General features: G+C 46.3%; 1 protein-coding gene across 1 annotated transcript in view; it reads left to right on the forward strand.

Moving 5' to 3' along the window:
* TMPRSS3 (transmembrane protease, serine 3) overlaps window positions 1–11,443 on the forward strand; it is a 19,322-nt gene extending 7,879 nt beyond the window's left edge. Inside the window, exons 7-13 of the mRNA XM_009702918.1 lie at window positions 583–626; window positions 1,366–1,531; window positions 3,057–3,226; window positions 5,453–5,548; window positions 6,713–6,855; window positions 8,326–8,478; window positions 11,423–11,443. Of these exons, the coding sequence (XP_009701220.1) occupies window positions 583–626; window positions 1,366–1,531; window positions 3,057–3,226; window positions 5,453–5,548; window positions 6,713–6,855; window positions 8,326–8,478; window positions 11,423–11,443 (793 nt within the window). The remainder of the gene's footprint in view (window positions 1–582; window positions 627–1,365; window positions 1,532–3,056; window positions 3,227–5,452; window positions 5,549–6,712; window positions 6,856–8,325; window positions 8,479–11,422) is intronic.
* Window positions 11,444–15,737: the final 4,294 nt, after the last annotated feature.

Consider the following 15,737-nt stretch of genomic DNA (forward strand, 5'->3'; position numbering starts at 1 on the left):
TTGCTGGAATACGAATTAAGAGCGTGATCCAAGGCCTGTTAAAATCAACAAAGGCTTTAATATCAGCTATTTGTAAAGCCTATTTGTCCCATGATCCCTTTTTTTTCCCAAATAGATAGACACCAGGCACTTACCATTTTCCATTATGAAGCAGTTTGTTTCAGTTTACAGATCCCTAGATATTTCCCAGTGGGCTTATGAACCCTTTATGGTCCATTTCTCCCTCCTGACAGCTGCTTGTTTTTCTTACTTACCTTTCACTGAGAAGCCAACTATGGATCCAAGGAGACTACAGATCACATGTTGAAAATTGCTGATGAACCTGCCCTCATGGAAGAGTGAACCACTCTTCAGCAGGGCAGCATGTGGTCTGCAGGCTCCCGATGGTCTCCAAGCTCCTAAGTATTTCAGCTAAATGCCCTAAGTAGATTGGATGAGTACATGACTTTGTACCTCTTTCAGTATATGAGTTACTTGTATTTATTTGCCCATGACTGTACAAGAAGATGACACAATATCAAAAAAACCCACCCAACAGTATTTGTGAATTGGAACTAATACTGCATTGTCTTTTTGTCTTAGAGAGGAATGCACTTCTGGTAATGTCATCATCTTAAAATGTTTGGGTAAGAATCAGGAAAAGTGAAAAGAAAATCAGAAACTGTCCTTCATCCACTGCACAGCAAGTTGGGAGGAATTGTATGCTCAGGGCATGCTATACCACCAGTTTATCACACCAAAGTAAAATTAGTATTTCTTATATACAATTTAGAAGAATTTCAGAAAGTGAGAATGGGCTGGGAGGACAGATTGGGAGCATTAGGTAGCAGGAGTGTTTCAGTGAGAATCACAGTAGGGAGTAGAGGTTGAAGGATTGTGAGTTTAGTCCATGGACTGATTCTGTAATTCCAACTCTTTGCCATCTCGGTGAGGAAAGGGAAATTCTGTCATAACATTTGAACTTTCATCCCACACCTCTCCATGTCAGCTAGTTTTCAGATCAGGATATGAAAAGACAAAAAACAACACCAAAATAATCACCAGGCGAGATGAGATGCTTCAGCCCTTCAGTCTGCCTATGTGGGCCTCTGGGACCCTGTGCATTTAAGGAGGGCAGAACAGTGGGTTTTACAGCCCTACATCTGCAGGGGAGAAGATATGAGCCCCGCAGCCCCCATACTGGCTGCTGGCACGATCCTGCGGGGATGGGAGGGAGGAGGAGAAACCTCTGGTGGGCCATGGGGATGGGGACGGTCCTGCTGCGGAGACCTTCCAGCCTCAGCGAGGCTGGGAGTAGAGGGGCTGAAGGTAACCAAAAATGTGCCTGCGTTTCCTCCGCGGACCATAACCTTTGCTTTCTGGCAGCGTGCGGGACGCGGGCCAGCTACGGGCCACGGATCGTGGGGGGCAACGCGTCCTCCCCCCGGCAGTGGCCCTGGCAGGTCAGCCTGCAGTTCCACGGGCACCACCTCTGCGGAGGGTCCGTCATCACCCCACGCTGGATCCTCACAGCCGCCCACTGCGTCTATGAGTAAGTCCCTAAATTGTCTTGCTCGGGGTGTCCCACTGATCCCTGCTTGCAGAGGGTCTGTGTGTGGGGCCACTGCAGAGGAGGGCTGATGTGTTTTCTCTTAAAAGTAAACTGCAGGAGAGACTGGGTTATCCTTATTTCATGGGCTTGCTCCTTAACATTTAAACCATCTTTTTCTCTTTATGCTTGAGTGCAAGTCTTTATGGAAAAAAGTCTCCCCAAGAAGTGGTCCAACTCAGGGGTCCCAGTTTTCAGATATTCTGGGCACTCCCAGCTTCCTGGGAAATCAACTTAAAACAACATTTAAGTGCTAGAATTTAGGTATCCTGATCTGCAATTTCTGTACATTGCGTGTGAGTTAACAGCTCAGGAGGAATTTGTACTTGGCTGCTCAGGTACTCTGGAGCTCCAGAATAAATGACAAGATCCATTCCAAATTGATAGGATCAATCGGTGGTAGTTAGTGAGTTGTACCGTGCTTAGTGCCCTTTACCACATGCTCACTGCTCCTTTTTGTGCTGTTGGAAGTGGTCTTTGAGTTGTAAATAGACGCTAAACAGTTATTTAGACTCCTCTTTGTGTAATTATAAACATAACACTCTCATTTATAGTGAGTTGTCTGGTTTTGCAGTCATCTTTGTTGCTAACAGTGCAGGAGAGCTCTTCCAACTCTCTCAAACTCCAGGCCACTTTCACCGAAGGCGTTTAGACAGCTAAAACGGGATTTGTCTGACCACTTTTAGGCATCCACAACATGGATACCTGCTTCTGAGCAAGTCCTGTGGGATGCTTTCATACCCAGTAGAGAGAAGAGATGGGACAGACAAATCCCGTCCCTGGATCCTACTTAGAGCCCTGTGTTGCCATAAAAAGAATTACTTAGGAGTTAAGCATTTTAGGACTTTTGTCCTTAGCTCTGTCCCCCACAACCCTGATGGTTGTGGTGTGTTCAAAGGCCGACGGGGATGGGAGCTGGCAACGCAACCCACATCCCTGCAGCCTTTTCCCAGCACTGCCACTAAGCCACTGCCAGCCCGGGTTGGTGGGGTTAAAGCCAAGGGAAGAGGAGCCGCTCATGTGCTGGAGGCTGAAAGATGTGGCTGCTCATGAACTGGGGGCAGAAGCATCTTCCAGAAGGAAAGCCTCTCCCTTGAAAATGCCTTGCCACAAGTACCGCTGAGCTAGCCGGGTGGCTGAGCAGAGGTGTCCCGGGCAGCAGCATCGACTGCTGTGAGGTCACATAGGAGAACAGACAGGTAGGTCAATGCAAAACTCTCATATAGTTGTAGAAAGCTGCACAGATAATATACCGGTGACCCAGTGTGTTACTAAGATTAATCATCCTTTCTATATTTTTTAAAATTAGATGCAAAGCACAGCCAGTATTAATAGATAAGTAAGCAAGTACAGCAGACTGTAGCTATTTGCCTGTAGAGTTTTACATGGTTCATAAGCACGGAGGATGATTAGAAAACCTGAGGGTTTTCTTGAGGGTTTTTCACTCTCTCCTACCTCTTTGTTTCAGCCTGTACTTGCCGAGCTCATGGAGTGTGCAGGTTGGATTTGTGACTCAGCAAGACACCCAGGTTCACCCATATTCAGTGGAAAAAATTATATACCATCGAAATTATAAACCCAAGACAATGGGAAATGATATAGCACTGATGAAACTGGCAGCACCGCTTGCTCTCAATGGTAATCCTTTCTGTTAGCTTTCACTCGACTTTCTCACCTTTCTAGCGAAAAGCGAGAAGTGACTTTCCTAGTACAGACAGGGAAATGTCTGTTGGTGCCCGATGCCTGACCCAGGACAGTCGAGTGGATCCCCACCACCTCTAAAAGCAATGAGAGATGTGCAGCGTAGATGGAGCCAGGCTACTGCCGAGATGGCAAGGCAGCCATCCCTGTCCAGACTGCTCCGACAGAAACCTCCCGGCTTCGGTCTCAGGAACTCCTCTGTAACCAATATCCAGGCACAGAGAGCAACAACGTGGTGCAAAATGTTCCCAGTCCATTCTGGTATTGGCTTACTGACGGCACTTAATAATAGGCAAACATTAACTTTATTCTTTCTAAATATTTCTCCTATGTAAAAGAAACGCCCTACCTCATTTTACTTGGAGGTCACAGAGATTTTTATCATGTCCTTTCTGTGAGTATAGGGAGATGCAGCAGTGTCCAAAGCTGAAGATCAAGCTTAAATTTCAAAGAGCAGAAAAGGCAATTCAAATATAATGATGCTTTTAAATTAAAACTACTTTTATTTTCTCAGCAGGATGCTACCTACAGCTGGCACGGTTAGTGAACTGAAGTAAAGTATAATAATATTGTCTGAATTTAAACAATCACCTGCCAATAGCTTCTAATCACGGCGAGCTCTCTGCGAAGGGGAGCTGGCTCTCTCTGACGCATCTAGATTGCCAGTACCTAAACCAATTCTCTTGAAATACTTTAAACTTCCAATTTGAATGAAAATTAAGCTCGGTGTTCTTCTGTTTTATCTCTCCGCTAGTGCTCTTTTCGTTTGCTCAGGAATAAGTTTGGGAGGCTGTCAAGAACAGGAATGGCTCTGCACCTGAGCGAGATACCCGCTAGGCTGGGGGCAGCCCGGGGGCTTGGAGGCTCCATAATGGGGGCTTGCTGCTTTATACTGGGATCATTGCACTGTGGAGAACTGAACCACTAGGAATTGCCCTTGTCTCTTCTCTCCCTTTGCTCGGTGCCAGCTCATCTTGACACATCGCATTTTGTCCTTGCAAGCATCAAACACTGATTATATTGCATGACATTGTCGTGGTTTAAGCCCAGCGGGTAACTCAGCCCCACCCAGCCGCTCGCTCACTCCCCCCCGGTGGGATGGGGGAGAGAATCAGAAGAGTGAAAGGGAGAAGACTCGTGGGTTGAGACAAAGATGGTTTAATAGGGAAAGCAAAAGCTGTGAGCGCAAGCAAAGCAGAACAAGGAATTCATTCCCTGCTTCCCATGGGCAGGCAGGAGTTCAGCCATCCCCAGGAAAGCAGGGCTCCGTCACCCGTAACGGTGACTTGGGAAGACAAACGCCATCACTCCCAACGTCCCCCCTTCCTTCTTCTTCCCCCAGCTCTACATGCTGAGCATGATGCCATACGGTATGGGATATCCCTTGGGTCATTGGGGTCAGCTGTCCCGGCTGTGTCCCCTCCCAACTCCTTGTGCCCCCCCAGCCTCCTCGCTGGTGGGGTGGGGTGAGGAGCAGAAAAGGCCTTGGCTCTGGGTAAGCCCTGCTCAGCAGTAACGAAAACATCGCTCTGTTATCAACACTGTTTTCAGCCCAAAACCAAACCATAGCCCCATACCTGCTACTGTGAAGAAAGTTAACTCCATCCCAGCCAAAACCAGCACAGGCTTCAGTGCCCCAGAGCTCAGAGGCACTGAAACTCTATGAGCCGATGGGTAGGAAGCAAAGAGCACGCCAGACACCTTGTTGCCCTTTCAGAAGAGCACAGAGATATGCACGCAATGCTCTTTGTACGTCCTGCCGCGCAAAACCTGTTAGGAGGTGCCACACAGTCGTGCCACGGTCAGCCAAGGCCATTTCTCTGCCCCAGCAGCATGCTGTGGGGTCTCTGACCCGCCACGTCAGCTGCGTACGTGGTGCATTTCTTGTTTGCTCATTCTTCAGTTTATTGACCTGCCAACCTCCTTCTGTTGCTTCATCCTTGAAACTAATTAGGCCTGGTGTAGGTGTTGTTTCAAACCTATGGCACTGGCCATAAGGCAAAAGACCTGCAGACCCTCCAGGCTATTTACGTGGGGAGTGGGTGATGTTGATATCATAACAAGTTCACTGTAAGTCAAGTCCTCAAGTTTTACTGAGGCATACAATATTTTTTTGCTAAATTTTAAAAGCAACTCTCTCTTTTCTCTCTTTTTTTAAAATAGGTCACATAGAGCCAATTTGTCTGCCTAATTTTGGTGAGCAGTTCCCAGCAGGGAAAATGTGTTGGGTATCAGGATGGGGAGCAACTGTGGAAGGAGGTATTTTAAATGGTCTGCTGTTGATTACACTGCATGAAAACATCCCACAGACAGTAAATACAGGATTTGCTTGGAGCATTGTTCAACATTAATTTTTCTGGAATATCTGGGGGGGTAAAAGAAGACATATTCCTAAATTTTATGCTCATCCTGAGCTGCAAAAGTGCTGTACAAACCCTTCTCGCAAGGAGTGGATGGGTACACACTGTGAAAAGGTGGAAAATGACTCGTGGGCAGGAACTCTGTCCGCAATGTTGTACTCGGTCTCAGTCAAACAGGCTGTGTCCTTTCGAACTTCAAGCGTAGAAAGCACAGCATGAATGCAAGAATTGACCATTCATTTTTTCAGAGAAAGCATGTATGCATTTTCAGGCTGGTTGGATGATGTAGGAATTGGATCTGTGAATAATGTCACCAAGAAAAAGGTCTTTTTATTTATTTTTTTTTTACCATGACTCACAGGTCGTGTTAACCAATAATATGTACTGAATCACTTTCATGTGAAAATGCTTGAATTCTCAGCTCATTGTTTTTCAATCATTCTTCATTCATCTTACTTAACATGTTCCTGTTGTTCAGAGAACAAGAACAGTGCGTTACCTGACCTACAGATAATAGTGAAAGGTGGGAAAAAAATGAAAGCAAGGTTTACCACATAAAAAGTCAGCTATAAATTCACAGTAGACAGCGTGCAAATACTCCCATTTGTAGAAATGATCCATTCAGACTCTGAATAAAGTAAATATTTATAAAATAAATCAGATGTTTGCAGATGACTTGTTGACTAACAGAACAGGTGATAAATTCGAAACAAATTTTGGCACTGGTATTGAAGACAGTGTCCAACTAGCTTTTAAGTTCATTACTGGCATGGATGGTCTAGTCTGAAGTAGAAACATTTAATGTACAGTTTTATATTATATACTGTGATAATCCACAGCTCTATAGAGTTACTAGGTACTGGATTCTGTAAGCGATAAGAAACTTAGTTGCCTTACTTGTACATTGCCATTTTAACTGTATTTCTTTGGCCCTTGCTTGTCAATTCTTCATATACTAAACCATTTTCTGTTTATAATTAGAGATTAGTTTCAAGGATAGAGAGTATTTTTATTCATGGGGTTTTTTTGTGTTTTTTGTTTTTTGTTTTTTTTTTTTTAACAGGTGATACATCTGACACCATGAATTATGCAGGTGTTCCTCTGATTTCTAATGCCATTTGCAATCACAGGGATGTCTACGGTGGGATCATAACTCCTTCAATGCTTTGTGCTGGTTTCCTAAAGGGAGGCGTAGACACCTGCCAGGTATGGAAGTTTCCAAACTGCAACTATGCTCATTAACAGCAGCAATGGAAAAAACATGAGCGATAAGTTATCAGAAAGCACTCCCAGGCTTTTCTTGGGCAAACATTTGGGTTTGTGCCATTTACTCTGTTTACCATGAATATCGATCACTGACTGTGCACGCATTCATCTGCTACAATTCCCTTCTTGTATTTCCTCTGTGGACCATATCTGCTACTTCTGAAGCCAAATTTACTTAAGATGTTTTTTAATTTTATTGCGTGTGCTACAGCGTGGTGCCATCCTTTCTTTGCCCCGACTGTGGCCTCTGCGCTGCACTAAATTGCACTGCCCTGCACGGTGAGCAGCTCCGGAGACCTGCCAGGTGTAGAAACCCTGCGGTGAAAAGCAGCCAAGGCATCGATCAGTAGAGAAGCAGAAGCGTGTGATTTTGGGAAGAGCAGAGTGAGGCAGGGAAAGGAAGAAAGGGAGAGGTGTTTGGGTAACTCAGGGGACTGGTAATGACTGTAGGGGAGAGGGGTTCATAGCAGCGATGGATCAGGGGATCCTTCACGACACAGGGCGGTGATGATTCAAAGTCACTGTCAGAGTCGTGACGGTGCCCACCTTGTGCCAGGTCTTATCCCCATACACACTAACGTGGACTCACCTAGCTAGTCATGGATGAAGAGCAAGGGCAGAAACTTCATGTTTCCAGATGTGCTCAGTCCCAATTACGCATGGGACAAGACAAAGCAAAGGCATCAGGTGCATAGATCTTCATTTAAAGCCCTGTTTGCACAGCCCCCTCAGCAAGGTACCCAGCACATCACTGTGCCTGGGAGAGCTCCCCAAAGGCAGCGTGCTCAGCATACGGCTCCAAGGGACAAAAATTCCCTTTTTTTCTGTTGTTGTGCTGACTCTGATGCTCCTAGGGCAGGAAACTGCCCCAGCAACGTAAATTGAGAGTTTTCAGTACTTAGATGCAAGTCCATTGAGTCGAATCTGCTTAGCAAAGTGTCTGGGAAGGGCCAGAAAAGCGGTGGGCGAGATCGCATGCAGGAGCAGGCAGGGAAGGAGGTGGGCTACAACCTTGTAGTTGTAACCCTGGGCTCAGCACAGCTCAACAGCCAGGAGCTCTTGGAGAGAAGCAGCTGTGAGAGACCAAGACCACGGCACGGGGGCTGCAGCTTAGCAGTGCCCTGACCGCAGGACTGGCACGCTCCCGGCACCTCCGTGTTGTTGAACAGCAGGCTTCGACCTTGCTGATGTTCTACTGTACTGCTAGCTGGGGAAAGACAAAGATAATTTAATACACATCTCTAAGAAGTCCTCAACTACTGCTGTAGAGTATGCTTTTCCCAGGAACCACAACAGGGCAGAAACAGGAGACTTTGAATTACTGGACCATGTCTCTCCCACTACCCCCCAAATAGATATTCCCCTCCTTTTCTGGGGCACTGACATTTGTTTTAATTCTTTGTTCTCCAGGGAGATAGCGGGGGCCCTTTAGCATGCGAAGAGATGAGTATCTGGAAGTTGGTGGGGACCACCAGCTTCGGAGTGGGCTGTGCAGAAAAGAACAAGCCGGGCGTCTACAGCCGAACCACCTCCTTCCTGGGCTGGATACATGAACAGATGGAGGTCTGGGTTTGTCCTGCCTCTCCATCTCCGGTTGTCGCTTTGCTCCGCCTGTGCCACGGAGGGTTTAGCTCATACTTGTCACAGCTGAGTTGGGTCATACGGACACGTGTGACCCGAGGGCGCATTTGGGGATCGGGGAGGGTCCATGGGCAGAGCAGGGTGTGGGGGTCTTAGCGAGATGTGGGGAGCAGCAGGGCAGGGGTAGAGAGGGGAGAGGAGTGTGGGGGTGACTGGGGAGGGGGTCTGGAGGTGTGGAGCAGGGAGGTGTGAAAGGGCTGAGTAAGGAGATGAGGGGCAAGAGAAGAGATCCTAGAGAACTTTACCCGAAACTGTGAGGCTGCTACAAAAAAGCCTGGGGAGTGGAAGCTGAGTGGACCAAAGAAATTGGGGAGAGGGGGGAGATGGTGTTGGCTGGCAGGAGAGGAGAGCAGAGAGGCAAGGAAGTGGGGGGACGCTACAGCCACCTTCACCTGACCCGAGGGTGGCCCACCCTCCGAAGACCAGGTCCTCTGTTTTCAGCATCCCTCCAGCGCTGCCAGAGAGATGCTGGGTTCAGTCAGCTGAGCAGGGAGAGTTGTTGTGCTGCAGATGGACGCCCAGACAGGGACCTGTCGCCTAAGCAGAGACATCTAAAGCCGTTTTAGAGACCCCAGGCTGTCCTGCCTGGCTCACAGGTGTCCCTGCAGAAAGGCAAGGACCTGCAGCTGGCCCTGGGCTGTATCTGCCATCCCCATGGGGATGTCTCAGATGCCCTGCGATGGCTCAGGTAGATATGATAGAGCGTCTATGGCAGATCTGAGGCCTTTCGGACCAACTGCTGGAGGTCAGGCAAAGTGCACTAAGACACCTCAAACGGCACTAGATAGTGCGTGTGCAAGGCAAGTGAACCGTCCTCCACCGCCCTGGTAAGAGCCTAGACACATAGCTCACACCTACGCACAGGCTCTTCTTAACTGTCACTTTTCTTAGCTCCATGGCAAAGCCACCCTAAGCACCAAAGTGTACGTCCCATCCTGCTCTAACCCGGTCCCCACAGACAGTGGTGCCAGTGCTGCTCCTCCAGCACCCAGTTTGTGGGAACGAACGAATGAATGAATGAATAGCAATGATGCTATTCCAGCACCTGCAATACAGCCCCCAGCCCCGACAGCTGCCTGTGCCACCGTGATGGCACGTGATGAAACCACTCTTGCCCCCATCTCATTTGTGAAATGTGTGAGACTTCCTCCTTAAACCGAAGTGCCGACATCAAGCAGTCGCAGACAAGGAAATGCCCGAAATCAGGTTATGTGTGCACTTTCAGTTCAGCCCCTCACCTGTATACTGTATGACGTATGCTGTTTTCACAACCTGTATTACGCATGAAGATTTATGCTAGCACATGCCTATCTGCCATTCAACGAAGCTAAAGAGGACAGGACAACATTTCTAAATCTTTAAGACCTCTAATATTATTTTTTTTTTCTTCCCCCAAATATTTACATCATTGTGATTCATTTGCAGATACAGAAATCCAGACATTTTAGATGAAGAGTTCATACCCAATGAAAGCACAGATCTCCATTATAAAGAAGTGATCAAGGGGGGAAAAAGTACACCTAAATCTTTGTTTAGCCGAATGCTAACATGTTATAATTGTTCACAGGGACATCCTTCAGATGCGAACATTAATTTATCAATTTATCCTCTTAGAAAGGATTTTCAGCTGCAATGTAGAAACATAGACACTTTTTGATGGCCTCTGAAACAACCCAAAAGAAAATAGAACTAGTGTGCCTTTGAAAATAGGACCAAGGGAATGGCTTGCACCTGGCAGATCTGTGTTGTGGCGTAACGGTGCTGATCTGCCCTTACCTGCTATTGTTCACCGTGGACTGGGGTTCGTTTGGTCTCTCCAGAAGCTTCTGTGCTTTCTTCAAACAAAATTAACTCTCGTAGCTAAGGCTGAGCAAAAGAGTTAGGAAAGAGATCCATTTTGATCTGAGATGCAAAATTGCGAGATAAGGAATTTGGCCATCAGCATACCCTTAAAAGCTTGCTTTCTGGAAATTAGCTTTATAACAGGGCACCCATCAGGGCCAGTCGCCTAATGCAAGGCACGATCAAAGAGCAGGCATTTGTGTTTTCTGATCTTCCATTTCCAGGTCGGAAACCTGAATAAAGCACTTCTGTCTCTCAGATTTTCAGGATACAAACATTTTGCTGAAGGCTCTCTCCTGTCATGGCAGAGAAGAGTTTTTTATTGCCTTCCATTAAGTGGTGAAAATTAGTTGATGTCATTTAGCAAGATGTTTCTGCAACATTGTGAACAGAATTTCTGCTGCCTCCGTTTTGAACAGCTCTTCCACTAGGGAGGAAGCAAAAAGTTTATAGCACTAAAGGAGAGTACCAGCGACCTACGTACTAATTACTGCCTGAGAAAAACTATGCTTCAACTATTAAATCTGAATAGAGATGAAAAGTTCCCACCCCAGTAAAAAAGGAAAAAAAAAGGAAAAAAAAAGGAAAAAAAGAAACCAGCAATGGAACAACCAAGAGGAAACAGAATAACCCCCGCCAAAGCCTACTAATCTCCCTGTGTGCGTGTGTCCCGTGCACGCAGTACCTACCGCTATTACTAACGTATTCCTCCATCCCCCTTAACCATACCTCTTTGTGAGCCTCATGTTCCCGTCCCAGCCCGTGCGAGGCTGAGAGCCAGTGAACCACAGCGGTGAGAGCAGCGGATGGCGGTCATAGCGCATCCAACGGGAATGGGACCACACTACTTTTGTCGGGGTGCTGTGTTTGTCTGAGGAACTTCAGCTGGCAGAGCTGGCGCCAGCAGCCCCGTGGTTCTTTTGGTGGCCCTAGTACAGCGGGGGGGGGGGAAAAAGTCATTGCCTTTCAGACTTCGGTAGGCAGCAACATGAGCGTTTGAATAATAACTGGTTTTGCTTCCCAGAGAGAAGAACTGCGGAGCTGAGGAGAGCGGCGTTGCACCGGGCTTCTGACAACCCACATCGTGCTCCAGCCCTGCAGAAGGACCCACCACACTCTTCTGAACACCTGCTCTGACCTTTGTACCTTCACAGACTACTTTTTACCACTTCTTTTTGGTGTTGATAACTGTACTTTATGAAAATGGTTGCACATTCAGCCTCATTTGGATGGAAGAGGCGGCCGGACGCTGGATGATGGACATGCGTATTTACTACCAGCTACAAATTTCACACGTAGAAAAAGCGCTAAGACTGATAACCCAGGATGCTATCACAATAAAGCTTTGCAGGCAGCATGAGTAAAAGACTAGAGCAACTTCAGATCATGCTAGCCATTATTTTAGTACTTACCTTCCAAGAACCAGACTACAAAAAGACTTTTTTCCTGAAAGTATTCGTACCTAAGGTCCATGCTCTATTGCACCGGCAGCAGCAGCTTTCTTTGAAGCCATAAAGCAAGCAAGAAGCAAGCAGTTGACAATTTTGGCAAGCATCTGGCAAATGCATTCAATTGCTAGAAAAATATCTCAGGATTCAAATCTTTTATCATGTGGCTGTGAACGAAGTCCCTAAAAATTGAACTCTTAAATGTTTTCTTGCTGTAAATAGCTCTGAAACTAGCAACGCACAGGTTGTAACTTTCCTAAAAAAAAAATCTGAGAATACTGAACAGTCTTAAAGGGAAGAGGGGGCTTCTTTACTGCCTTTCCATAGGTTAGGGAGCCAAAATCACTGCTCTCGTAGTGATGCACTAGATGCGCTGTGCAGTGCAGCAGCCATCGACTACTCCCAAGCTCACCCCGTGTAGTACCGCTACTCAAGGCGCTCACGCTCCGTCACATTCCCAGTTTTCCCTCCCTTGCTCTGCAGACAGGACAATATAGATCCCGCTCTCTTGGCACCTATTAGTGACATCAGTGATGCGGATGAACTCATGCCAGCCAGGCGAGGGACTAAATATTTGAAGTGCTGCTGTGGTTTCCTGTTTTTCAAGCCATTTTAATGTAACAGCCTTGTGTTCTTAGGTTGGAAAACGCCTGATGGTTTTGCACTTGCCCTTTGTAAAAATCTTGGGATGAAAGTTGTCCATTTTAGAATTGATTGCCAGGGACTAGGTAGGCTGAATAATGGATAATGTCAGAGCTTTACAATATCAGCCAAAATTGATTTTATAATCTGATCAAGTGCTGCTAATCTGCTTGACATGTGGTTTTTGGATGTAGTCTGTATGCTTCTAAATCCGTATCTGCATAACCACTGTCATCCACCACTGCTGCAAGAAAGCACCGGCAGAACTGGAACTGCATTCTCACTGCAACATGTTGGGTCAAAACGGAGAAAGAACAGCAAAGCTGCACGAACTGTCAACCTCCACGTGGTTCTGTGGCTGCAGACTTTGATCTCCGAGGACACTGCATCACTGCAATACCTTTCACCCTGGCTAAAGAAACTGCAGGGCAGCGGAAACAGCCCTGCCAAAACCGGCATCTTGTTAAAAAGAAGAGGGAAACATCATTGCAAAGCTGACACAAAAAGTGGAATGAAATGGGAAATTTCAATCTGACAGAACCATGACAGAATTAAAAAAAAAAGTAAGTTGAACCCCTGTGTAACTAAGATATTTTCAGAAGAGTTTTAATATTCCCTGTTTGTTATCATAATGTTTTCACAGCCCCGACATGGCTCATGGTTTAGTATTACCAGTAGAGACGAGGGCACTGCTCCCCGAGCTCACGGAGTTATTTCACATTTCCGAAAGGACCCCTGAAAACTCCTTTTGAACTCCTTTTATTTCCATAAAATGATTGTATGATAAGTCTGCATCGCAGTCCGCCTTTATGTTAAAGAGAAATCCAATGTAAACCATAGAAAGCTAGTGAACTCTTCCCAACAAGACAGTCACTTAGGGGTAGACCCAGCCCCGTGAACCCACAAATCTTTCCTCTGGTTTCTGTTACGGCCCTTGCTGCCGTGTCCTAGGGATAGGCAGAGTATAAAAGAGTCACGCTGTAAAGCTGGATTTTCCTCCCCCAACTCAGCCTGTTAATAGGCATGCCAGAGATTTTAAAATAAATATAATCATAATGTTAACATATTTCTTTGTGTTAACCCAGGTGAAGATACGTGGGGTTTTAGGCCATTTGCTGTACATTTGTCTGTACAAAACATTTGTTTTGTATAGACATGGGTGTTGGGTTTTATTCAAGGAGAGGTGGGACTGATGAGCTGGTGTCTACTGGTAGTCAGTATTAGAGTTGGAAGGAACTGGTAAACAGCAAAGTAACTTTTCAAAGAAGTTATATGACAAGTTACCAAGATTTTCCTTTTCCTTGGATTTTCTTCTCCCTGTTCAATGAAAATAACTGGCTACACCGCGTGTGCACGCAGAGAGGTCTGCCAAACCAGGTGGGGCTGAAGGCAACTCTAGTTTAACTCATGCCGGTGAGGAGTTTCAGGGTAAACACCTTGGAAGTATTTAAGATCTTTATACTAGAGGAGTGTACACCTGCTACATTATTAAAGAGGCTGATGAAACAGCTTCTAGCTTGTGAACTCAGATTGCTGTTTAAAATGGTTGCTTTAGCACAGGGTTATGTTACAGCCGTAGCATCCCCTAGAAACACAAACTGCTTGTATGCACAGCCTGTGGAGAAAACTTGTGTCTACATGTGACAGACTCTCAGAAAATTAATCCAATGTATAACTTTGCGAGAAGTGTCCAGCATGTGAAGAAAAATTCCTTTGCCGTTCATCACCTGTTCCTGTCATCATGATAGTTAAGTCTGGAAGCTGAGACAAAGCTGATAAGCTTGGATGGACCAGATGTGACTTTTTATTCAATACGCAGTTTTCCCAGACACGTTGAAAAACATCACGTGGATAAACTCTCCTTTGGCCCAGCCGAAATTCGTTGTTTTCACTTGAGATGTACAAGTAAAAAGGCAATTTCTGTAAAGATACAGAGATAAGCATAAAAACCAATGCCTAAGGTTGATGGCTGAGAAAGCCAAAGTGTTTTCTGAGAGGCGACATGCTTTTGACATGCTAACACATCCTGCACGAGGAGGCAGTCACTGCACAGAGGCCACACAGCCCATATAAGATTCATATAAGCCTGCACAAAACAGCCAGACCAATTTTTCCCGATTAAAAGAAAACTGACTCCATAACTGATTCGTTTTCCTGCAGAGTGCTTTGGTAGCTGCCAGTCTGATGAGCACTACGAATGTAAAATGCGATGGGCGAGAGGAAAAAAAATTAATGATGCCCCATTTCCTAACGCTGGAGTGCGTTTACCCGAGGTAAATGAAGGCACAGGACTGACAGCTGAGCGAGGAGCCCGGCCTCGCCTCGGGCACCCACGTTCGACCTCGGCTCTGAGGCTGCCAGTTCGCATCTCTGTGTCCCTGCAGCCAGGGCTGGGTACGGCTGCGCGGTGAAAACAAGCTTAGCAACATGCAACCTGAGAATCTAAGGCCAAAGCAATTGCTTTCATCCTTGAGCGGAGGACTAAATAAATGGCGATTACCTGCAGCAGGTGGGATGCATCCTTGTGCATCCATTTTTCAAGGGCTGTCCCCTGCTGAGCCTGGTGCAGGGCAGGCTGGTGGAGCTCTGGCTTTCTTGAGAAAGGATTTGCTTAATTCTTGCTCGATGAAATGAAAGTGGTTCCCAAGGGTAATAGTGGGAATGAGGGTGTCTTCTCTGAGGTGTGGTCTTAAAATAAATATGGTGCCCCTGAAGCTTTCCGGTGAGAGAGGGAGGGCAGCGAGGGAGTGAAAAATGGGAAGGGAAGAGTAAAGAGCAAGACTGCCTTGAAGCACCACAGCATAAAGCACGTACGGGAAATCATTTGCACTTAAAAATAAAATCACCAACAAATCGTAATTCCTTCCTATACATTTCCCACTTTTTGAAGTACGTTTTGTATAGAGGGTGAAGTGGAAGAGAGTTTTAGCTCCTTTTTCATACAACTAGTGTGACTGCCACGTGTTATTTATTTGGGCACCCTTACCCTCAGCAGCATTACCTCTATCAGAAACAGATTTGAAATGCTTATGACAATATTAAGCCCACGGCAGATGGCAGCATACAGCAAAATTTTGCCTACATCCTCTGTTTAAAAAGAGAAAGAAAGAAATACCGAAGAGTTCATGCCTCAGCCCCCAGAAGTGGGTAATGCGGACACAGTTACGGTCCCCATCGCACTCTTGGCTGTTTGAGGAGAGGTTACTGGGGCGATGCAGCTCCCCCAGCAGAGGAGGGAGGGGACCCTCA

This window comes from Cariama cristata, unplaced genomic scaffold (genome assembly GCF_000690535.1).
Source record: "Cariama cristata isolate BGI_N322 unplaced genomic scaffold, ASM69053v1 scaffold10266, whole genome shotgun sequence".
NCBI lineage: Eukaryota > Metazoa > Chordata > Aves > Cariamiformes > Cariamidae > Cariama > Cariama cristata.